The sequence below is a fragment of the Heptranchias perlo genome, chromosome 14 (genome assembly GCF_035084215.1).
Source record: "Heptranchias perlo isolate sHepPer1 chromosome 14, sHepPer1.hap1, whole genome shotgun sequence".
Taxonomy (NCBI): domain Eukaryota; kingdom Metazoa; phylum Chordata; class Chondrichthyes; order Hexanchiformes; family Hexanchidae; genus Heptranchias; species Heptranchias perlo.
The window spans coordinates 19,695,165-19,720,519 of record NC_090338.1 but is presented as its reverse complement, the minus strand read 5'-3'; the positions used below and the strand labels follow the sequence as shown (position 1 = coordinate 19,720,519).

General features: G+C 42.9%; 1 protein-coding gene across 1 annotated transcript in view; it reads left to right on the top strand.

Annotated features, from left to right (window-relative positions):
• LOC137332078 (vascular endothelial growth factor C-like) overlaps positions 1-16,750 on the top strand; it is a 58,958-nt gene extending 42,208 nt beyond the window's left edge. The window contains exons 4-7 of the mRNA XM_067995800.1: positions 1,284-1,435; positions 11,805-11,917; positions 13,746-14,082; positions 15,390-16,750. Coding sequence (XP_067851901.1) covers positions 1,284-1,435; positions 11,805-11,917; positions 13,746-14,082; positions 15,390-15,507 — 720 coding nt within the window. The 3' untranslated portion in view covers positions 15,508-16,750. The remainder of the gene's footprint in view (positions 1-1,283; positions 1,436-11,804; positions 11,918-13,745; positions 14,083-15,389) is intronic.
• The last annotated feature ends 8,605 nt before the right edge of the window (positions 16,751-25,355 follow it).

Genomic DNA, 25,355 nt, shown 5'->3' with positions numbered 1-25,355 from the left:
AACTTCTCACAGGTCATCAGCCCTCTCTCCTCAGCTGAGCTCCCGCCCCCAATTTCTTCCCCTCTCCAAGGCTCTGTGCTTCTCCCCACTAACCTCTGTTTCTCCTCTTATGGCCACTTGCCCTGTAGTCGATGCCGCCATCCTGCTGATTTCATTTAATTTTTGGGCCTCCTGATATCACTTTTTTGCTGCCCTTTCCTGGGGCTCCTGAACCTTCCCCACCTGCCTATGCAGATATTCTGATGATTGTGTTGATTTTCGTGAGCCTCTTGTCCCAAATTTTATCTAGTTTTTGGGGCTTTTGCCCCTGTTTTTTTTTCTGCCCTGCAGCCACTCGTAGGCCTCTGCCTTTTGTGGCCTCCCTGCATTTCTGTGTTGTCCTCTCCCATCCTACGCCCCTCCCTGGGCTCCCTGGGCCTTCCCACCTACCCAATGCTGGCATCCTGGCGATTTGCATTTGTTTTTCAACTTTTCCAGTATGTTCGACCCGCACCAACAGGAAGATTGCACTTGTGGGGGGATGAGATTGGAAGGCGGATGGGGGAGGAGAGAGATCGGCCTGTGAGAGAGAGACAGACTAGTTCAAACAACAGCCAGGGGAAACATTCAGGAACATAAACACTGAGACAGAGGGCAGGCAAGAGATGAGGTTTAAAAAAAAGACAGGAAACAGTCAAATACACATAAAATATAGCACAGAGACTGTGAGACAGATGCTACACAGAAATATTACTGAAAACAAAAACAAATACAAATATCTCACACACAGGCAAAGATCAACATCAGAGATACAGGACAGTGGGGGAAATTGAAAGGCTAACAATTCAAGGTAGAGGCACATGTGCAGAAGTGATCGCATGAAGAGATAGAGATATAGAAAGACATGGGACATGCAGATTAGAGCTAAGAGAGAGACAAAGACCAATATCTGAGATAAGGAAAAATCACACAGGCAAATCAAGGGGCAGAAAAGAAATTTGTGGGCAAAGAAAGACATCTCAGTGGAGTGAGATAGACACAAGTACAGGGGGACAGAGAGAAAAGCAAAGACAAACTCAAAGATCCGGGGTATACAGAACTCACCATGAGCAATGCCACAGGAAATCGACTCGCATTTACTTAAAATTCTTGATCAAGCAAGTGTTTTTTTTACCTCTGTGCTTCACTTTGTACCAAGGCAATCACTGTTGTCGTGCTAAGTGTTCAGTGTTACTTCGCCAGATATTTTCTGGGTTCGTTTTAGTTCCATCGCTATAGAAGGAGTTTGTGTTTTATTTCTCTAGTTGATGGAGATCACACTACCACAAGTCGGACTCTCCAAGCCAGTAATGATCAGCTTTATCAATCACACCGCCTGCAGCTGTCAGCCCAAGCGTGACACCTTCGCACGTTCCCACTCGATTATCAGACGTTCTTTTCACGCTGCACAAACCGGGTAAGGATTCATGCGATCACACCCTGTCAGGGCCAAGCACAAGTAATTCAGATTCTCTGTTAAGGAGGGTAACACTTGGGCTGGAGTGTGCTACAGGCAGTAACAGCTCAGGTGGTTTAAATGGTGAGAGTGAGGCTCAAGTCAAACCATGCCCTTGAAAGGCATCAACTTGTGTACATGAATGAAGTTAATGGGTGGGGGGGGCGAGGTGGAGAAAGGGGAGTGTTCAACCTCGTCATCAGCCACTTGTTGTTTCTGGTGCCACATGACATCAGACAGAGCAACAAACAGCAGACTCCTGTACCTGAATCACGTGATCAAGACTAAGGGAGGGGGAGCAGTTAAAATGGAGCGGGAGACTTACCCGCTGGCCTTATGCCACGATCCTACCGACTGCAATTTTAAACTACCAGCGCCAAGGGCACCCGCCTGAAGCCAGCGGGGTTCTTCTTTAAATATGCAGATCTAAGCCAATGATGTCATCGGGTACCCGACTGCTATTTTAACGTTGGTCTGAGTGGCTTTCTTGACAGGCTGAAGCTAGCGGGAGGAGGCTAAGAAGGAGAAGGGGCCCCTCCAGATAAGTTTTATTTCTTTCCTTTGTAGGGCCAGGAGATAAATCGCTCACTCAAGAGATAAAATTCCCCCTAAAGTTCCACTGAACTACAATGATTATGGGGAATAGCATCCACTGTATAACACAGTCCCTGCTATACCACACACTCACTATGAGACTGTCAGTCACAATATTCTCTAGCCACAACTTTAACTCAGGGCAGTGATTGTGCAGCCTAGGGCCGAGGCAGAGGACAATCTGTCCCGACCTCAGCATCATGAGATTTTAGCTCCAGGGCCACATCAGAATAGACCGCATCAGTCTCCTGCCCGAAACTAGGGGGAAGTTGCTGGTAGGGGTTTCAGGAGGGCCTTAAGGTTAGGGAAGGGGGTGGTGAGGGGTGGCCTAAACTCAGAAGAAGGAAGCCCCTTTCCCTTTTTGGGCATTTTCCAGCTCTGACTGCTCTGACTGCTCTTCCTGCTAGGTTGGCCTGGCGGGACAGCCACAACAGTTTTCCCGTGTAGGCCTCTAGTTAAAATTGTAGTGGAGCCCCGATGATGTCATCAGAGCCCTATCTGCATATTTAAAGATATATCGAGCTGGTTACCGGCAGGTTTCCCTCTCTGTTAAATCTCGCATGCAGTTATAAATGACTGCCCAATTTCCACCGGGTGGGCAGGGTTATAATCGCCCCTTCTCTTAAACCCAATCCGCTATTACAACTCCAACTTCAATACGACTGTTGGTTAAAGCACTGACTTTGTTACTTGCTCACTGTCACGGGATTCTGTACTTCCATGTTAATTATATTACTTGATTTTCCTTGATGGAAAGAGACCTGCAGCTCACTTCCCTTTGAGAATATTATATTAGTGGTAAATACACTGGAATGTTTAGGAACCACTGACTACTCTGGCTAAGAGCCAACCTGTTACAAATGGGTCTGTTTGCTCCATATACAGATTCTCCAAGTTATTTTAATTGGACTGAATCCATGAAAGGAATGGTAGTGAAGTAAAAGTAAACAATATAAAACAGTATAATTCTGCTCTGAAGACCCAATAATCTGAATGGACTTTGGGAATTGCACTCATTTAACGGGGCTCACCCAAATTTCTAGGCTGTAGAATTTTACAGCACGGAAGATGGCCACTCAGCCTGTGTCTGCTTTCTGAAAGGACTATCCATTTAGTCCCATTCCCTTGCTTTTTCCCATACTCTTAATTGTTTTTCTTTTTTCAAATATTTGTTGACTTCCCTTTTAAAAGCTGTTATGAATTTTGTTTTCACCAGTACTTCTGCTAGGGCATTCCGTGCCCTAATAATAATCCTCGGTACAAAAAAAAATTCTTCAAAATCTCCCTTTGTTCTTTTGGTCATGGTCTTAAAAGTTATCAAGTTACTGACTCACCAACCGGGAGTCAATTTTTCCCAATTTACTTCATCAAAACCTCTCGTAATTTTGAATTAGATCGCCTGCAAAACTTCTTTATTCTAGTGAAAAGAGCCCCAGTTTCTCTAGTCTCTCAGAACAAAAGCTTCTCATCCTTGTTTTTTTTTATTCATTCATGGGATGTGGGCATCGCTGGCAAGGCCAACATTTATTGCCCATCCCTAATTGCATTGAGAAGGTGGTGGTGAGCTCCTGCCTTGAACTGCTGCAGTCCGTGCAGTGAAGGTCTTTTTGTAGCAGGATTGTACAACCGTGTAGGCCATTTCGGAGGGCAGTTAAGAATCAATCACATTGCTGTGGGTCTGGAGTCACATATAGGCCAAATCAGGTAAGGATGGTAGGTTTCCTTCCCTAAAGGACATTAGATGGGTTTATACAAGAATCCGGTAGTTTCATGGTCACACGTTACTGATACTAGCTTTTTATTCCAGATTTTATTTAATTAACTAAATTTAAATTCCTCAGCTGCCATGGCAGGATTTGAACTCGTGAATTACTAGTCCAGTAACACAACCACTAGGCTACCGTACCCGGTATGATCTTAGTGAATCTATTCTACACCTTCTCTGTGGCCTTAACATACTTCCTAAAGGAAGGTTGTCTAACTTTATGACAGAATTTCCTGCAATTGAACATTGAGAAGATCTAATCCAATGTTTTCAGCTCCTGCCAAAAAACTCTCCACCTTTGCCATTGGCTCCATCCCCTCTCTTACCGCACACTCAGATTGAATGTGACTGCACATACCCTCAGAGTTCTGCTAAATCTGGAGCTGAGTTCCAAACCCCCTATTCTATCCACTCCCTAAACAGCTTACTCCCACCTCCGCCTATACCTTACCTCACTGCTGCCAAAACTATTATCCACACCTTCACCATCTCTAGGCTCGATTTCTCAAATGCCTTTCTCGATGGCCTTCCAATCTCTAATCTTCAGATCCCTTCAGTCTGCCTTATCTACAGCACTGAAACCACACTGGTCAAAGTCACCAATGGTATTGCAAATCATCAAAAACTCCACCACTCATATCCTGCCCCTCATTAAGCCCCACTCGTCAGTAGGGCTGGGGATGATGACCTACATTGGTTCTTTATGCCCCAATTATCCTTGTCTACAAATCCCTGCACAGCCTCATCCTCTGCAACCTTCTCCAGTCTTACATACTTTCCCCATCCTCCAGTCAAATTGTGGCCTCCTGCACATCCCTCTGCTCTACCTTCACTGTCTGAGCCTTTAGCAACCTCGGCCCTTTTCATTAGGAACTCGCTGCCCAAAAAGCTCCAACTCTCTATGTCCTACCTTTAAAAACCTTCTTAAAGTATATCACTTCGACTAAGCTTTTAGTCAAGTCTCTTAGCCCTCCAGCAAAGGCTTGGTGTCTGCTCCATTTCTCCTCTGTGAATCCTCTTGTGATGTTTTTTTCTATGTTAAAAGTGCTATTCAATTGCAAGTTGTTGCTGAAAAGGTATATTTGAGTAATTTTCTGACTTTGCGTTCCCAAGTGCGCATATTGACAAATATGGTGTACACAGCACGCCATTTTCGAATATGTATTCTCAGCAGGTGAAGCTCTCTGCTGGGAGCACAAGCTTCGAAAATTACCCTTATTGTCACTACAGTTTCTTTTCCTCGAAGAACAGTATTGTTCATCAATTAGCAGAGGGCAAGTAATGGTGAACTCTTTTAGTAACTCCCAATGGACAGATAGTGATGTCTGTGTGCTCCCTGCCTAACAGATTTTGCTGTAGTTTCTACAGGATGGCCACGCTGAGCTTTATAGGTTTCTTCATTTGAAGGATGTGGGTTGGAAGCAATTTACGTATCATGAACAAGATCAATTTGTAACAGTGGACGGTTGAATGTCTGATTTAATCCATTCCTGATCAAGGCACAAGTCAGGAGTGTGATGGAATACTCTCCACTTGCCTGGATGAGTGCAGCTCCAACAACACTCAAGAAGCTCGACACCATCCAGGACAAAACAGGCCGCTTGATAGGCACCCCATCCACCACCCTAAACATTCACTCCCTCCACCACTGGCGCATCGTGGCTACGGTGTGTACTATCTACAAGATGCACTGCAGCTACTTGCCAAGGCTTCTTCGACAGCACCCCCCAAACCCATGACCTCTACCACCTAGAAGGACAAGGACAGCAGGTGCATGGGAACAACACCTGCACGTTCCCTTCCAAGTCACACACCATCCTGACTTGGAAATATATCGCCATTCCTTCATCGTCGCTGGGTCAAAATTCTGGAACTCCCTAGCTAATAGCACTGAGAGTAGCTTCACCACACGGACTGCAGCGGTTCAAGAAGGCGGCTCACCACCACCTTCTCAAGGGCAATTAGGGATGGGCAATAAATGCTGGCCTTGCCAGCGACGCCTACGTCCCATGAATGAAGAGAAAAAAAGAAATGTTCTGTCCTGATAAACTGAACTTACACTTTTTTCATTGGGATGAGCTAGTAGTGTAAATGTTAATCATAGAATCATTGAAAGTTATGGCACAGAAGGAGGCCATTCGGCCCATCATGTCCGTGCCGGCCGAAAAAGAGCTATACAGCTTAATCTCACTTTCCAGCACTCGGTCTATAGCCCTGTAGGTTACAGCACTTCAAGTGCACATCCAAGTACTTTTTAAATGAGTTGAGGGTTTCTGCCTCTACCACCCTTTCAGGCAGTGAGTTCCAGACCCCACCGTCCTCTGGGAGAAAAAAATTCTCCTCAGCTCCCCTCTAATCCTTCTACCAATTACTTTAAATCTATGCCCCTTGGTCATAGACCCCTCTGCTAAGGGAAATAGGTCCTTCCTATCCACTCTATCTAGTCCCGTCATAATTTTACATACCTCAATTAAATCTCTGCTCAGCCTCCTTTTTTCCAAAGAAAACAACTCCAGTCTATCCAATCTTTTCTCATAGCTAAAATTTTCCAGCCCTGGCAACATCCTAGTAAATCTCCTCTGTACCCTCTCTAGTGCAATCACATCTTTCCTGTAATATGGTGACCAGAACTGTACACAGTACTCAAGCTGTGGCCTAACCAATGTTTTATACAGTTCTAGCATAACCTCCCTGCTCTTATATTCTGTGCCTCGGCTAATAAAGGAAAGTATCCCTTATGCCTTTTCAACCACTTAATTTACCCTTTCTGCTACCTTCAGGGATCTGTGGACATGCACTCCAAGGTCCCTTCGTTCCTCTACACCTCTCAGTATCTCCCATTTATTGTGTACTCTCTTGCCTTGTTTGCCCTCTCCAAATGCATTATCTCACACTTCTCTGGATTGAATTCCATTTGCCATTTTTCTGCCCGCCTGACCAGTCCATTGATATCTTTCTGCAGTCTGCAGCTTTCCTCCTCACTATCAACCGCATGGCCAATTTTTATATCATCTGCAAACTTCTTGATCAAACCCCCTACATTCAAATCCAAATCATTAATATATACTACAAACAGCAAGGGACCCCACTGGAAACAGCCTTCCAGTCGCAAAAACACCTGACTATCACTACCCTTTGCTTCCTACCACTGAGCCAATTTTGGATTCAACTAGCCTGTTTCCCTTGGATCCCATGGGTTTTTACTTTTTTGACCAGTCTGCATTGTGGGATCTTGTCAAAAGCCTTGCTAAAATCTATGTACACTACATCAAATGCGTTACCCTCATCAACCCTCCTTGATACCTGCTCAAAAAATTCATTCAATCAAGTTGGTTAGTCCCGACCTTCCCTTAACAAATCCATGCTGACTGTCCTTGATCAACCCGTGCGTTTCTAAATGATGATTTATGTTGTCCCTCAGAATCGATTACAATAATTTGCCCACCATCGAGATTAGAGTGACTGGCCTATAATTACTCGGTCTATTTCTTTCTCCCTTTTTAAACAATGGTACGTTAGCAGTCCTCCAATTCTCCGGCACCATGCCTAGAGCCGGGGAGGATTGGAAAATGATGGCCAGAGCCTCTGCTATTTCCTCCCTTACTTCTCTTAACAGTCTAGGATACATTTCATCTGGACCTGGCTATTAATCTACTTTCAAAGATGCTAATCCCCCTAATACTTCCTCTCTCACTGTTTATCCCATCCAATATTTCACACTCCTCTTCCTTAACTACAATCTCTACATCATTCCCCTCTTTTGTGAAGACAGAGGCAAAGTATTCATTAAGAACCATACCAACATCTTCTGCCTCCACATATTGGTTACCTTTTTGGTCTCTAATAGGCCCTACTCTTTCCTTAGTTATCCTTAAGTTCTGAACATTAGATGTGTTCCATGCAACTAATGAACAGAACCACATCTTAACAGTTCCTTAGATCCCATTTGCTGTAATAAAAAGTCAGATACGTTAGTGACGTGAGCTGGCTGAGGACTTTCTCTTCAAATGAAATGTGCCAGCAAACCACGTTTCTGTTTCACTCAGTACCCATTGAGTTTCCACGAAAAAACAGAGGGTCATTTTAACCCAACGGGAAACAGATGAGATCGGATCGGCCCATTTTACAGCTCGCCCGAACCTGCCAGTTTCCTGCCAGCTATGTCAGGTTAAATTTTTTTTTAATTACATTCTTTCATGGGATGTGGGCATTGCTGGTGAGGCCGGCATTTATTGCCCATCCCTAATTGCCCTTAAGAAGGTGGTGGCGAGCCGCCTTCTTGAACCGCTGCAGTCCATGTGGTGAAGGTTCTCCCACAGTGCTGTTAGGTAGGGAGTTCCAGGATAATGACCCAGCGACAATGAAGGAACGGCAATATATTTCCAAGTCAGGATGGTGTGTGACTTGGAGGGGAACGTGCAGGTGGTGTTGTTCCCACGTGCCTGCAGCCCTTGTCCTTCTAGGTGGTAGAGGTCGCGAGTTTGGGAGGTGCTGTCGAAGAAGCCTTGGCGAGTTGCTGCAGTGCATCCGGTAGATGGTACACACTGCAGCCACAGTGTGCCAGTGGTGAAGGGAGTGAATGTTTAGGGTGGTGGATGGGGTGCCAATCAAGCGGGCTGCTTTGTCCTGGATGGTATCGAGCTTCTTGTGTTGTTGGAGCTACACTCATCCAGGCAAGTGGAGAGAATACCATCACACTCCTAACTTGTGCCTTGTAGATGGTGGAAAGGCTTTGGGGAGTCAGGAAGTGAGACACTCGCCGCAGAATACCCAGCCTCTGACCTACTCTTGTATCCACAGTATTTATATGGCTGGTCCAGTTCAGTTTCTGGTCAATGGTGACCCCCAGGATGTTGATGGTGGGGGATTCGGCGATGGTAATGACATTGAATGTCAAGGGGAGGTAGACTGTCTCTTGTTGGAGATGGTCATTGCCTGGCACTTGTCTGGCGTGAATGTTACTTGGCACTTATCAGCCCAAGCCTGGATGTTGTCCAGGTCTTGCTGCATGCGGGAGGGGTTGCGAATGGAACTGAACACTGTGCAATCATCAGCGAACATCCCCATTTCTGACCTTATGATGGTGGGAAGGTCATTGATGAAGCAGCTGAAGATGGTTGGGCCTAGGACACTGCCCTGAGGAATCCTGCAGCAATGTCCTGGGGCTGAGATGTTTGGCCTCCAACAACCACTACCATCTTCCTTTGTGCTAGGTTTGACTCCAGCCACTGGAGAGTTTTCCCCCTGATTCCCATTGATTTCAATTTTACTAGGGCTCCTTGGTGCCACACGGTCAAATGTTGCCTTGATGTCCAGTGCAGTCACTCTCACCTCTGGAATTCAGCTCTTTTGTCCATGTTTGGACCAAGGCTGTAATGAGGACTGGAGCCGAGTGGTCCTGGCGGAACCCAAACTGAGCATCGGTGAGCAGGTTATTGGTGAGTAAGTGCTGCTTGACAGCACTGTCGACGACACCTTCCATCACTTTGCTGATGATTGAGAGTGGACTGATGGGGCAGTAATTGGCCGGATTTAATTTGTCCTGCTTTTTGAGGAAAGGACTTACCTGGGCAGTTTTCCATATTGTCGGGTAGATGCCAGTGTTGTAGCTGTACTGGAACAGTTTGGCTAGAGGCGCGGCTAGTTCTGAAGCACAAATCTTCAGCACTACAGCCGGGATGTTGTCGGGCCCCATAGCCTTTGCTGTATCCAGTGTACTCAGCCGTTTCTTGATGTCATGTGGAGTGAATCGAATTGGCTGAAGACTGGCTTCTGTGATGGTGGGGATATCGGGAGGAGGCCGAGATGGATCATCCACTCGGTACTTCTGGCTGACGATGGTTGCAAATGCTTCAGCCTTGTCTTTTGCACTCACGTGCTGGACTCTGCCATCATTGAGGATGGAGATGTTTGCAGAGCCTCCTCCTCCCGTTAGTTGATTAATTGTCCACCACCATTCACGACTGGATGTGGCACGACTGCAGTGCTTTGATCTGATCCATTGGTTGTGGAATCGCTTAGCTCTGTCTATAGCATGTTGCTTCCGCTGTTTAGCATGCATGTAGTCCTGAGTTGTAGCTTCACCAGGTTGGCACCTCATTTTTAGGTACGCCTGGTGCTGCTCCTGGCATGCTCTTCTACACTCCTCATTGAACCATGGTTGATCCCTTGGCTTATTGATAATGGTAGAGTGAGGAATATGCCGTGCCATGAGGTTACAGATTGTGCTGGAATACATTTCTGCTGCTGCTGATGACCCACAGCGCCTCAAGGATGCCCAGTTTTGAGCTACTAGATCTGTTCTGAATCTATCCCATTTAGCACGGTGGTAGTGCCACATAACACGTCGGATAGTGTCTTCAGTGTGAAGACGGGACTTCGTCTCCACGAGGACTGTGTGGTGGTCACTCCTACCAATACTGTCGTGGACAGATGCGTCTGTGACAGGTAGATTGGTGAGGACGAGGTCAAGTAGGTTTTTTCCTCGTGTTGGTTCGCTCACCACCTGCCGCAGGCCCAGTCTGGTAGCTATGTCCTTCAGGACTCTGCCAGCTCGGTCAGTAGTGGTGCTACCGAGCCACAGTTGGTACTAGACATTGAAGTCCCCCAACCAGAGTACGTTCTGTGCCCTTGCTACCCTCAGTGCTGCTTAACATGGAGGAGGACTGATTTGTCAGCTGAGGGAGGGCAGTAGGTGGTAATCAGCAGGAGGTTTCCTTGCCCATGTTTGACCTGATGCCATGAGATTTTATGGGGTCCACAGTCAATGTTGAGGACTCCCAGGGCCACTCCCTCCTGACTGTATATCACTGTACTACCACCTCTAGTCAGTCTGTCCTGCTGGTGGGACAGGACATATCCAGACTTGGTGATGGAAGAGTCTGGGACGTTGGCTGAAAGGTATGATTCTGTGAGTATGGCTATGTCAGGCTGTTGCTTGACTAGTCTGTGGGACAGCTCTCCTAATTTTGGCACAAGTCCCCAGATATTAGTGAGGAGGACTTTGCAGGGTCAAGTGGGCTTGGTTTGCCTTTGTCGTGTCCGGTGCCTAGTGGTCCGTCCGATTTTATTCTTATTATGACTTTTTTTAAAGCGAGATTGTACAACTGAGTGGCTTGCTGGGCCATTTCAGAGGGCAATTACGAATCAACCACATTGCTGTGGGTCTGGAGTCACATATAGGCCACACCGGGTAAAGACGGCAGGTTTCCTTCCCTAAAGGACATTAGTGAACCAAATGGGTTTTTACGACAATCCGGTAGTTTCATGGCCACCGTTACTGATACTAGTTTTTTTAATTCAATTAATTAAATAAAAACTGGAATTTAAATTCCCCAGCTGCCATGGCAGGATTTGAACTCATGACTCCTGATTATTGGTCCAGGCCTCTGGATTACTAGTCCAGTAACATAACCGCTATGCTACCGTACCCTAGCATAGGTTCTATGAAAAATTTTTAAGTGTCACCTGGTGGTGGGTTATCCAAAAGGCTTAGAGTAAGCACACTGGTTAGTGTGGTACTAAACTTTATTGAGTTAGCTGATCTTATTCAGCGTGGTGGTGGGGTTGTACAATTTTTGTTTAAGCATCCCAGGGCTAAGTAGAGGGAAAAGAAAATTCACCAGGATTCCTGCACCTGCCTGCTGTCTCAGTACCCTGTTCCCGCTTTTTCCCCATATCCCTTGATCCATTTAGCAGTGACACTTGCTGCAAAAAGCATGTGTGGATTTTGGGCAAGGACAGGATCAGGTATCCAACCAGTATTCCTGGCCTACTTTCACATGAAGAATGGCCACTTGAGTAAGGTGCAGGAGTCTGCCAGTGCCTGGGGAACTGTACTCCTGCAGGATGACAGAAAGCAACCTCCCCTTTTACAGTACCTGACTGTAATAATATTTCTTGCAGTTGACAAAAATTAGATGAGACTCTTGATGGACCTTGCAACTAATTTTCAAATGTTTCTCCCCATAGGTGCGCAATGGAAAACAAAACATGTCCGCATGGTCTCACCTGGGATCCCCATTACTGCAGATGTGTCACCAAACACGAGCTCTTCAGCTCAGTTGCTAGCAATTCAGAACCAGGTTACCAATTTGCTTTTTTCTCCCCTCAATTTTTGGTAAAAATTTGCTTAGGATGTTCTTACACTGTTGGAGAGCAAGCCAAGGAAGGAAGACTCAGGCTCAATCTGTCAGCTGCATTCCATAGTGTAAATAAGCCCAGCTTCCTTATCCCAGCTGTATTGCTGAACCACTAAAATGGGGGATTACGATTTTGCCTTCATGATAAGAGAGCTGGTGTAATTCATGTAAACACATTGGGGGCTGGGTGGGGGAGGTAAAATTCAACTTCGGTGGGAGTGCAAAATGGGGGTTAGCGGATCGGGCATTCGTTACTTCACTGGAAAAGGGTGTATAACGGGCGGACAATATACAAACACCGGTTTTGCGCCCCCCCCGCCCCCCCCCCCAAAGTTGAATTTCTCTCCCTAGGGAGTCTGTCCTGCGTTGTTAGCTGTCTCGTAGCCTTTGTATAAAAGTGGAACCTATTGTACATATGGAGATGGCCTCCCCAGTTTCAGTTTAAAAAAATGGGAGAGCAGCACATTGACATCACTCTCCCAAAACTGGATGAAGTTTGACCTATATTCTCTGGAGTTTAGAAGAATGAGAGGTGATCTCATTGAAACATATAAAATTCATTGAGGGCTTGACAGGGTAGATGCTGAGAGGATGTTTCCCCAGGCTGGAGAGTCTAGAACTAGAGGTCATAGTCTCAAAATAAGGGGTCAGCCATTTAAGACAGAGATGAGGAAAAATTTCTTCACTGAGGGTTGAGATTCTTTGGAATTCTCTACCCCAAAGGGCTGTGGATGCTCAGTCATTGAGTATATTCAAGACTGAGATCGATGGATATTTGGACACTAAAGGGAATCAAGCGATATGGGATTAGGGCAGGAAAGTGGAGTTGAGGTAGAAGATCAGCCATGATCTTATTGAATGGTGGAGCTGGCTCGAGGGGGCCAAACGGCCTACTTCTACTCCTATTTCTCACGTTCTTAAGTTATACATCAATATAAGAAGTGGATCAGTGCAGTATTACCCGGTTACCATTCCAGTAGACTTATAAAATCGCAGCACTAATTAGAAAGAAACTTCACATCAGCAGAATATTATATATGGAGTTCTTAATTATAATATTTATGATGCTTTAGGAAGTAGAGGTATAAAACATTTCCTAACTCATAGAATAAGTATTCAATAGCTTCCTCTATAGTATCCTTGTAATTTATATTGCAGCCTCAAAACAAATGGCTGCAATGATAACATTACAGTCACACTAAAATTAAACTGAATGAGTGGGAAGAACTATTGTAATGTCAGCACTGTATGCCGAATCTGTCACAATTCATATGATTAAGGAAGATATTTTGTAGGCCTGGTGCAGAATTATAGCGACATGAAAAGACTAGTAAAAAAATCTAACTCGTAAAATGCCTTTCCACTTGAATCTGTTTACTCAGCTTACTACGTAAAACCACGTGAGAGGTGCTGTCTAATGGAACGATATGATACGGGTTCATGACTGTATTTCTCTTGTGAGTTCCCAAACTTACTCATTCCACCAGAATCACTGAACAGAAGTCAGACGTTTCTCATTGGAAGACAAAGAGACGAAAGAGAAAAGAACTAGAGGATTAGTCACCCTCTGGGCTCTTTCTGCACACAGACCTATCTGCCAGCAGAAAGCTCAGAGCAGCTTATCCTCTGCCCTTGACTGGATTGGTTGGAAGGGGACGAGCAAAAGAAGGAAGAAAAATAAAATTGAAATAAGAGCAAAAAAAAATATTATTTAAAATGGTGGCTGTCAAAATATTGGATGTTGCTGACATTTCTTCTGTATACTTGTCAGATGATAGTGAAGGCGAGATGGATGACTTTTGTGGGCCCTATATGGTATTCGATGAAGACACGTGCAGTTGCATGTGCATGAACAGGCTTTCCACATCAAGCTGTGGCCCCAACAAAGAATTTGATGAGAGTACCTGCAAATGTGTTTGTAGCAACACACAACATCACGGTTTGTGTGAACCACAGAAGGAATGGGATGAGGATGCTTGTGAGTGTGTGTGCAGGAAGAACTGCCCAAAGAATCAACCCTTGAACAGCAATAAATGCACCTGTGAATGCACAGAGTCTGTATCTTCATGCTTTCGCAAAGGGAAGAAGTTTGATACACAAACATGCAGGTGACCAAAGTTTAACAAACCATTTCTTCATTATCACATTGGTTCTACTCTGTACAACTTTCTTGAAATTCTGAAAAAAATTATGGAACATTGAAGGTAGCCCTAGCTGTGCTCAAATGGATCAAGTCAGCTCAACCAGAATAAGTGCAAACGGTCACTGAAATGTCCAAACTAATTTAATTAACCTGGTTCAGATACATCATCTGAATCTTAATCTATATCTCCTGGCCTTACTGTCCTGTGAATTTAACCCCTGAAGAGCTAGTTTTAACTCAATAGTAGCATTTTTAAACATAAATGATACCAAGGTCTTCCCCACTGCAGCAGTCAATAAGCTCAAAATATGACCATCACTCATTGAGAGATAATTTTGGTGTATGTCACTATTTAATTGCATTGTCTCCTAAACTTTTCTCAATGTTGACATCTGTACCAAAGACAGTTGTGTTACGCAATATGCCACTTGCAGTTTCTCATGAGTAGTCCCGGGGTAATTGCCATCTGGTCTTTGCCTCCTCTATGTAGGAGAAACATCTCACCTCTGTTTTGTACCTCTGTCCCAGCACAGCCATGATCTTGAAAACATGTCCTAGCAGCACTCAATTCTTCTGTACGATGCATATGGTCAAACAGATTTAAAAACAGAACACTATAACGACAGCTGATTTGTAAATGCAATCTGTGTAAGTGGATGTATGTGCAGGGTCTTAAGTGCACACATCCAGCCAGATCCAGGTACTCCAGATCATTTAGCCACACAGATATAAGGCTGCTCTGTCATGGAATCCAATCAGTCACACAGCTGTATTCTTAGGAGGTCACTAAGTGAGGTCCTGCACTGTTTGACCGATCCCATGCTCAGCCTGTACTGTCAGATAGACAATAGACATGCATACTAGTGGTGTCAGTTCATCGGCTACACGAAGTAGGGCTGCACTCTTATGCAAGATCCTTTATACATTACAAAAGAGAATTATTGACACTAATTCTAATGAAACTTAACTTTCCAAATATGAGGGATAATTGATATAGCCCACAAGAGTGATGATAGACTTGGCAAAAGAGAATAATCCAGAACAGCAGCAAGACTGGAATAGATAGCACATGTAGTCATATATTTTAAAATTAATCTATCTGTATCAAATTTAATGAGACTAAAAATATTTGATCCTAATATTTATCCAGGCATTGGCCTGAAAAACATGACGTCCTCCTGTCAAGGGCTTGCATGAAGGTAAACATTGTATAAATCTTCAACGTAATGATTTATCTTTTCTTTTTCTCTTTCTTCTGCAAAAAAAAAATAGGTGCTACAGGTTGCCTTGCAGAACCCAAGTGAAGCAGTGCCCGTCAGGCTTTTACTTCAGTCATTATGTTTGCAGCTGCCTTCCATTGTACATGAAGGAATATCAAACTGAAGACTGATACACAAACTGCTCTCTACTTTGCCTTACTTCATCAATGAAGAATTTAACTTTTCAGCCTGCAGCACTTACAAAAGTACTTTTCTATCAGGCTTCTCTACAATCTAGTAGGTACGCTGGGCACTGAAAACATACAGGATATACGAATGAGCCGTCCCGGAGAGAGTGGGTTATGATTCGTTTCTTACAAGTTTAGCCCATCTTCATAACACACAAGAAATGAAGCCATTGGTGTGATTACCAATGTCATGATCACAGCAGGATAAATATTATAAACAACTGCCCAGATAGGTTTTTGTGCGTGTTTTTATTAAGTTAATATTACTTCATGGTACAATCAGAATGACTCAGTTGTGAAAAAAAAATGTAATAGTATTGACCAGATTTTAGGGTATTGTTTTGCACAAAGCAATGATTTTATTGATGCAGGGAGATTATGCGACTGGAAATGAGTCCTATGCTTCAGAATGAATACGTTTATTTTGTAGATCTTGTACAGATTTTATGCCAATAATGTAATACTCTGATTGTGCAAAGTGGATTGGTTGAGCAACATCATGAGAGTTTACCATTTGAATGTCAAAAAAAAAGTTAGTTACTTGTCTTTTCACAAAATACATTTATATGAATTGTATAGATGGCAACAAAGAATATGAACATTGTTATGTTAGGAAAAGCAAGGGACTTCTAGCTTGAATGTATGTGGAAGATGAAATGAGTGAAGGAGAAATGATGACTAAGGCACAAAATGTACATCAAGGGGCGAGGGAGCAAAAGCAAAATGAGTTGGACAATTTCCCCTTGTTCTTCTCACCATATGATACATCAGGTGCATTTGGAACATTAGGTATAAGTATTTACACCATGGCAACGGAGAGAGGTACATTTAAATGTCAGGAACAACAGAACCTATCAAACTGCTACAATTTCTCTTAACAATTGAAACAATCCCACTACTGTGAGCTCAATTCATCCACTCTAGACGGGAAGCTTAATTAACCCATGGCCTGAGCCACCATTACATCCAGTCTCAGCCACATAACATTTCCCATTATAAAAGTTAGAAGCTACATCTGACCTCAGTGCAGAACACAGGAAAAATACTGCTCTGCAATTAAAAAAAATGAATTTTCTATTATTACAAATGAGAACCAGTCCCACCTCGATCAGAGATCTGTGCCATGTTGAACTACTGTAAACAATTTTACAACACCAAGTTATAGTCCAACAATTTTATTTTAAAATCCACAAGCTTTCGGAGGCTTCCTCCTTCCTCAGGTGAATGTGGAAATGAAATTGTGGATTTCATTTCCACATTCACCTGAGGAAGGAGGAAGCCTCCGAAAGCTTGTGGATTTTAAAATAAAATTGTTGGACTATAACTTGGTGTTGTAAAATTGTTTACAATTGTCAACCCCAGTCCATCACCAGCATCTCTACATCATGTTGAACTACCACCAGCATGAAACCTGACCATGCAATTTGGCATCATAAGAGTTCCTTTCCCCGTTGTAAAAAAGTGAAATTTCCATAGTTCACATTGAAAACTTTGCTGAAAGTGACAAAATGTTTTGAGATATACATAGCATCAAGTATTGGCATCAATTAGGAAAAATTATTTATGAATTGGTGACTCCATCACTTGGAGTTGTAAGTCTTCAATCATAAAATTATTTCCATGTCTCCTTCACGAACTCATGGATCAATCACTTTCTCAGCTTGAAGGGGATTGTCACGTTATCTAATATTATACTATATGGTGTAAAGGTAGTCACTCTTTAGGAAGTAAAGTCATTGACTGGTTGTTCCATGATTACAAATTTCACATTTAAACTTACATAGTTCTGCAACTGTCAAAATTATTTTAAAAAAATTCTTGAAGGGTGATATTTTAAAAAATTTCTTGAAGGGCGAGACTGCTACTGTTTGAGGTGTATTTGCCTCCTTCCCATTTTTGGGTCAATCCAAAGCACATACTATCTCTGACCTGCATTAAGATCTCTTCTAATATCAGTAAAACCAGCGACGAGGAGATGTACAACAGGCATACAGTTGACTCTTCTTGATCATCCCCTCCCCCTCAAAGAGTATTTGGACTTTGGTCAGCAACTCCCTGCTATGATATGGCTGAGATCCATAACTCCAGGCATGAAGGATCATGGATGCAAATTCAAGTCAGGCGATTCTGGAACATAATGCCTGGAGCAATGAGTCACAATGTTACTCCATAAAACTTTAAAATGCCAATAAACCTTTTTTTGTCAGGGTAGCCTTGAACTTACATTAAACAGTATATAGTCAGCACAGTCATTTATTGTTTCACACACTTCTGAATTGGAAATTCATCATTTCAATGAGTTCTAAATAATGTGCTTACCTACTTATGCATTAGTCAATCCTTCCAGCCACTATAAAACTGGGGTTTGAATAGATTTTTTTTGTTAGAATCTTAAATGTTTTTTTTCATTATCTCTCCATCCTTTTTAGTTGCCCACTTTCCCCATTGCCTTCCCTTTGCCATAAAAACATAAAATGCAGATAAAGGATATGCACTTGAAACACCATAACCTGTCTTTCCTTTCTGATGCTTACTGACCAGCTGTATAGAATCACACAGCACAGCAGACCATTCGGCCCATCGTGCCTGTGCCGGTTCTTTGAAAGAGCTAACCAATTAGTCCCACTCCCCTGCTCTTTCCTCCATAGCCCTGCAAATTTTTCCTTTTCCAAGTATATGTCCAATTCCCCTTTGAAAGTTACTATTGAATCTGCTTCCACCACCCTTTTAGGTAGTGTATTCCAGATCATAACACTGCAGAAAAAAAATTCTTCCCATCTCTCTCCTGTTTCTTTTGCCAATTATCTTAAATCTGTGTCATCTGGTTACCAACCCATCTGCATTTTCTGTTTTATTTCAGATTTCCAGCATTTGCAGTTTTTCCTTTGTCAGTCAACTTCTTCAGTTAGCTCCCCAAGAAAAGTACAAGTGACATCCAGCAGTGGAAGACTAGTCACCTTGTTTTTCTCCTCCCATCCTGGGCTGAATCCAAGTGAGGATTGCTGCTCTGGATCGATGTGCTGTGTGGGGCAGTGTGTTAAAAGCAATAGTGTGTGCCTGGGTCTGTATGAGACTGCTTGTAAGAATTATATTGGCCATAATTCTTTCAACAGTGTTTGCTACTAAGCAGTAATTTGATTTTACTACTGGCAATGTTTGTGTGTATATATATATTTTACCAGGCAAGTGTTCATTCAGCTCTTTTGCAAGCTCCTTGTAGCATCAGGGCTGAGGCAGGCTGGTGGGTGGGTAGGTAGGTAGGTAGTAAGTCTACTTAGAGTTGGCTGGATAACATTTTAATGTTGCGTCTTCTGATGCTGTGGGGTGGAAGAAGGGGATATAACTAAATATTCAACTTGGGAGGCAATGGTTTATTTTATACTGTTGGATTATATCCTTGGACTAAAATTTTATTCACTTTTTAAATAGAAAGTTTTGCCTCCTTTAATGGTTCAGTTCACACATCGCGTGGCTGCACCCTACAGATCAAGATGGTCCTAGGTTCAATCTCCGATCTGTGCTGAGTCAGCTGATCTTAGCTAGGGCAGTGATGGGACTGCTACAATAGGGCTCAGCACTCCTGGGTTATGGAGGAGGGATTTGGCTAGGGTTGCTGTTCCTGATTCAGCCGCCCTTGTTTTAAGGACACAAATGTGGATGTTGGGTGAGGATAACATCAGTCTTGGCTGTTGCCAGATCGCCTTAGATGGTCAATCACTTGCCAACACTCACCATCAAGGCTCACGCACGAATAATGGTTTCTTGGGCAAGGTACAGAAGGGCAACCAGTGCCTGTGGAATCATAACTCAACAAGGAGTCGAATCCTTTAGGAGAGAAGGGGAGAACATTAGCAAGGAGAGAAAGGAGATCTTTTTACCTACTTTATACAAGTTACAACCAGTGCTTCATGATGTCTGTGGCTAATACTCTCCATTCTGTTGTCCACTGACATCATCTGAGGAAGATTCTCACCTGCTAACTTCAAGCTAGTGAGCAAGAGTGAAAATTATTTTCTAATGCAACTATTCAGCCAATCCCATTTGCTATCTCAATCCAAGAGTATGCAATAATTAATAACATTGTCTGTAGTTAGGTTGGTGTTATTGATTCCACATTAAAAGCAAGCACAAATTACTAGCTGTATCACTCCATACATAGTCACACAGGATAAATAATTCCATGAAATGTTTTTGGTCACACTATGGGTAATTTTCTATACAAAAGCTGTGAACATATGTATTAAACACAAATTTACTTTATAAAAGACAAATTAATTGTATATTTATTGCTGGCTCAATGTAATACTGTATTTTAAGATGTGTACTAGATTTTTTAACCACAGAATACTTTTTTTTAAATAAAAAAATTATATTTGTAAATTATATTTGTACGTGTTCAGCACCTGACATTGTAGGAGAAGGGGAGGAGCACCTCAAATTTAAAGTACATCTCACTTACGACTTGTAAAATATAAAAGTATTTTGCATCTCCTACCAGCAAGGTAAAATTTCTATTTTCGCTCACTGGTGGGTTTTTTTTGGGTGGTGGGGGGGGGGGGGGGGGGAGAAAAAGAACAGTAGGAAGGAGAAGGGTAATCCATGATTGAGATTGGCATGAATGAACTGTGAAAGCTGCTAACTTGATGGGCCAAATAGCCTTTTCTTCTAAGCTTTATGTCGGCCTGCCAGATGACAGCTACTTCACAGGCAAATGTGGGGGATCCATTAAAGGGCATTACAGAATCATAGAAAGGTTACAGCACAGAAAAAGGCCATTTGGCCCATCAAGTCCGCGCGGCTTTATGCAAGAGCAATCCAGCTAGCCCCACTCCCCCGCCCTTTCCCCGTTGCCCTGCATTAGGCATTATGTTAAGCAGATTCTAATTCTCAATGCTGATTCAAAGCAATTAAGAACATTTTGTAGTATCTGGGGTACACATGCGTGCAAAAAGATATCAATTAAGTTAAAAGAAGAGGCTTGCAATGTTGCCAAAAAGAGTAGTAAGCCTGAGGATTGGGAGGGTTTTAGAAATTAGCAAAGGATAACCAAGTAATTGATAAAGAGGGAGAAAATTGAATGAGAGTAAACTAGCAAGAAATATAAAAAGATTGTAAGAGCTTCTACAAGTATACAAAAAGAAAGAGATTAGCAAAAGTAAATGTGGGTCCCTTAGGGCAGAGGCAGGAGAAATGATAAAGGAGGATATAACGAGAGGTAAGCAGCCAACAGAGACCGTATAGGTTGAATTGAGAAATAGGAAAGGATCTAAGACTATAGAGGGAGTTGTATATAGGACCCTTGGCAGCAGCTCTGAAGTGCTAGATTGCATAAATGCAGAGATTAGACAAGCTTGTAACAAAGGCATAGTGGTCTTAATGGGGGACTTTAACCTTCACATAGATTGGGAAAAGCAGACTAGCAACTGTCAGAAAGGTAGTGAATTTCTTGAGTGTGTCCGGGATAGTTTTCTACAGCAGTATGTCCTAGAGGCAACAAGGGGGCAAGCCATACTAGATTTAGTAATGAGTAATGAACCATATTTAATTAACATCTTAACTGTGCGTGAACATCTATCCAATAGCGATCAATGTAGTGTTTGAAAGGGAAAAAAGTGAAGCAGCTGCTAAGATTCTAGACTTGGGTAAGGCTGACTTCGATGGGATGAGACAGAGACTGTCCACAGTAAACTGGGCAAATCTGTTAATGGGTAAATCGACTGATGATCAGTGGGAAATGTTTAAAGAAACACTTAACGTAATACAGAACCGGTTTATACCCCTGAGGGGCAAGAACTCTACTTGCCAAAAAAACAGCCATGGATAACTAAAGAGGTAAGGGACAGTATAAGACATAAGGAAAGGCAAAAAATGGTACAGATCCTGACGAATGGGAAAGATACAAAGATCAACAAAGGGTCACAAAACAGATAGTAAGAGCTACAAAGAGAGTATGAAAAGAAACTTGCAAGGGATATCAAAACCAATACGAAGAACTTTTATAGTTATATTAGGAAAAAGAGGGTGGTCAGGAGCAGTGTTGGCCCCTTAAAAACTGAAAGTGGGGATATTGTCATTGACAATGGGGAAATGGCGGACATGTTGAACAATTACTTCATGTCAGTATTTACAGTAGAAAAAGAGGATAGCATGCCGGAAATCCCAAGAAAACTAATATTGAATCGGGGACAGAGACTCGATTAATATTAACATAAGTAAAGCAACAGTAATGAAGAAAATAATAGCACTAAAGAGTGACAAATCCCCAGGACCAGATGGTTTCCATCCCAGGGTTTTAAAGGAAGTAGGTGAGCACATTGCAGATGCCCTAACTATAATCTTTCAAAGTTCTCTAGATTCAGGAACTGATCCTCTAGATTGGAAAATTGCACATCACCCCGATTTTTAAGAAAGGAGAGGGAAACCAGGAAATTATAGACCAGTTAGCCTAACATCGGTTGTGGGGAAAATGCTGGAGTCTATAATTAAGGATAGGGTGACTGAACACCGAGAATTTTCAGTTAATCAGAGAGAGCCAGCATGGATTTGTGAAAGGTAGGTCGTGCCTGACAAACCTGATTGAATTTTTTTAAGAGGTGACTAAAGTAGTGGACAGGGGAATGTCAATGGATGTTATTTATATGGACTTCCAGAAGGCATTTGATGAGGTCCCACATAAGAGACCGTTAGCTAAGATAGAAGCCCATGGAATCAAGGGAAAAGTACAGACTTGGTTAGGAAGTTGGCTGAGCGAAAGGCGACAGAGAGTAAGGATAATGGGTAGGTACTCATATTGGCAGGATGTGACTAGTGGAGGCCCGCAGGGATCTGTCTTGGGGCCTCAATTATTCACAATATTTATTAACGACTTAGACGAAGGCATAGAAAGTCTCATATCTAAGTTTGCCGATGACACAAAGATTGGTGGCATTGTAAGCAGTGTAGATGAAAACAAAAAATTACAAAGCGATATTGATAGATTAGGTGAATGGGCAAAACTGTGGCAAATGGAATTCAATGTAGACAAATATGAGGTCATCCACTTCGGATCAAAAAAAGGATAGAACAGGGTACTTTCTAAATGGTAAAAAGTTAAAAACAGTGGATGTCCAAAGGGACTTAGGGGTTCAGGTACATAGATCATTGAAGTGTCGTGAACAGGTGCAGAAAATAATCAATAAGGCTAATGGAATTCTGGCCTTTGTATCTAGAGGACTAGAGTACAAGGGGGCAGAAGATATGCTGCAGCTATACAAAACCCTGGTTAGACCGCACCTGGAGTACTGTGAGCAGTTCTGGGCACCGCACCTTCGGAAGGGCACATCGGCCTTGGAGAGAGTGCAGCGTAGGTTTACTAGAATGACACCCGGACTTCGAGGAGAGATTGCACAAATTGGGGTTGTATTCGAGAGTTTCGAAGGTTAAGGGGTGATCTGATCGAAGTTTATGAGATATTAAGGGGAACAGATAGGGTGGATAGAGAGAAACTATTTCCGCTGGTTGGGGATTCTAGGAGTAGGGGGCACAGTCTAAAAATTAGAGCCAGACCTTTCAGGAGTGAGATTAGAAAACATTTCTACACACAAAGGGTGGTAGAAGTTTGGAACTCTCTTCCACAAACGGCAATTGATACTAGTTCAATTACTAAATTTAAATCTGAGATAGATAGCTTTTTGGCAACCAAAGGTATTAAGGGATATGGGCCAAAGGCAGGTATATGGAGTTAGATCACAGATCAGCCATGATCTTATCAAATGGCGGAGCAGGCACGAGGGGCTGAATGGCCTACTCCTGTTGCTATGTGCCTATAATGGGGAATAATGGGGAATAGGGAAATGGCAGAGACGTTAAACAAATATTTTATATCTGTATTCACAGTGAGAGACACAAAAAACATACTGGAAATAGTGGGGAACCAAGGGTGTAATGAGAGGGAGGAACTTAAAGTGATTAAGATTGGTAAAGCAAAAGGATTAGAAAAATTAATGGGACTAAAAGCCAACAAATCCCCGGGACCTGATGGCCTACATCCTAGTGTTTTAAAAGAGGTGGTTTTGATCTTCCAGAATTCATTAGATTCTAGAATGGTCCCCATGGATTGGAAAGTAGCAAATATAACCCCACTATTCAAGAAAGTATGGAGAGAGAAAACACAGAACTATAGGCCAGTTAGCCTGATATTAGTAGGAGGGAAAATGCTACAATCTATTATCAAGGACGTAGTAACAGGGCACTTAGAAAATCATAATATGATTAGGCAGAGTCAACATAGTTTTATGAAAGGGAAATAGTGTTTAACAAATCTATTAAGAGTATTTTGATGGTGTAATTAGCAGGGCAGATAAGGGGAACAAGTGGATGCAGTATATTTGGATTTTCAAAAGGCATTCGATAAAATTCCACACAAGAGGTTGTTACACAAGATTAGAGCTCATGGGATTGGGGCTAATATATTAGTGTGGATTGAGAATTGGTTAATGGACAGAAGAGAGTAGAAATAAACGGGTCATTTTCGTCTTGGCAGGATGTAAGTAGTGGGGTGCCGCAGGGATCGGTGCTTGGGCCTCAGCTATTTACAATCTATATTAATGACGCAGATGAAGGGATGGAGTGTAATGTATCCAAGTCTGCTGACGATACAAAGCTAGGTGGGAAAGTAAGCTGTGAGAAGGATGCAAAGAGGCTGTAAAAGGATATAGACAGGCTAAGTGAGTGGGTGAGAAGGTGGCAGATGGAGTTTAATGTGGGGAAATGTGAGGTTATTTACTTTGGTAGGAAAAATAGAAAAACAGAATATTTTTTAAATGGTGAGAAACTATTAAATGTTGGTGTTCAGAGGGATTTGGGTGTCCTTGTACACAAAACAAAGTTAAATGCAGGTACAGCAAGCAATTAGGAAGGCAAATGGTATGTGGCCTTTTTTGCAAGGGGGTTGGAATTCAAGAGTATGGATATCTTGCTGAAATTGTACAGGGCTTTGGTGGGACCACACCTGGAGCACGGTGTACAATTTTGGTCTCCTTACCCACCTTAGAGGCAGTGCAACAAAGGTTCACTAGATTGATTCCTGGGATGAAAGGACTTTCCTATGAGGAAAGATTGAGTAGAATGGGCCTATACTCTCTGGAGTTTAGTAGAATGAGAAGTGATTGCATTGTAACATATAATATTCTAAGAGGGCTTGACAGGGTAGATGCTGATCGGATGTTTCCCATGGCTGGAGAGTCTAGAACTAGGAGACAGTCTCAGGATAAGGGGTTGTTCATTTAGGACTGAGATGAGGAGGATGTTCTTCATTCAGAGGGTCATGAATATTTGGAATTCTGTACTCCAAAGTGCCTTGGATGCTCAGTCATTGAATATATTCAAGACTGAGAGCGAAAGATTTTTGGACTCTAGGGGAACCAAGGGATATGGGGATCGGGCGGGAAAGTGGAGATGAGGTCAAAGATCAGCCATGATCTTATTGAATGGCGGAGCAGGCTCGAGGGGCCGTATGGCCTATTCCTGCTCCTATGTTCTTAAAGAAAAATGATTCCACAATGTACCATTAATATTTAGAGCACCAATTGATGATGCAACACAATAAACTGCCAATAATAAAACCCATAGTCTTGCAATGAACATGCTGAGCGCATCAATTAGAATCATAGAAGTTACAACATGGAAACAGGCCCTTCGGCCCAACATGTCCATGTCGCCCAGTTTATACCACTAAGCTAGTCCCAATTGCCTGCACTTGGCCCATATCCCTCGATACCCATCTTCCCCATGTAACTGTCCAAATGCTTTTT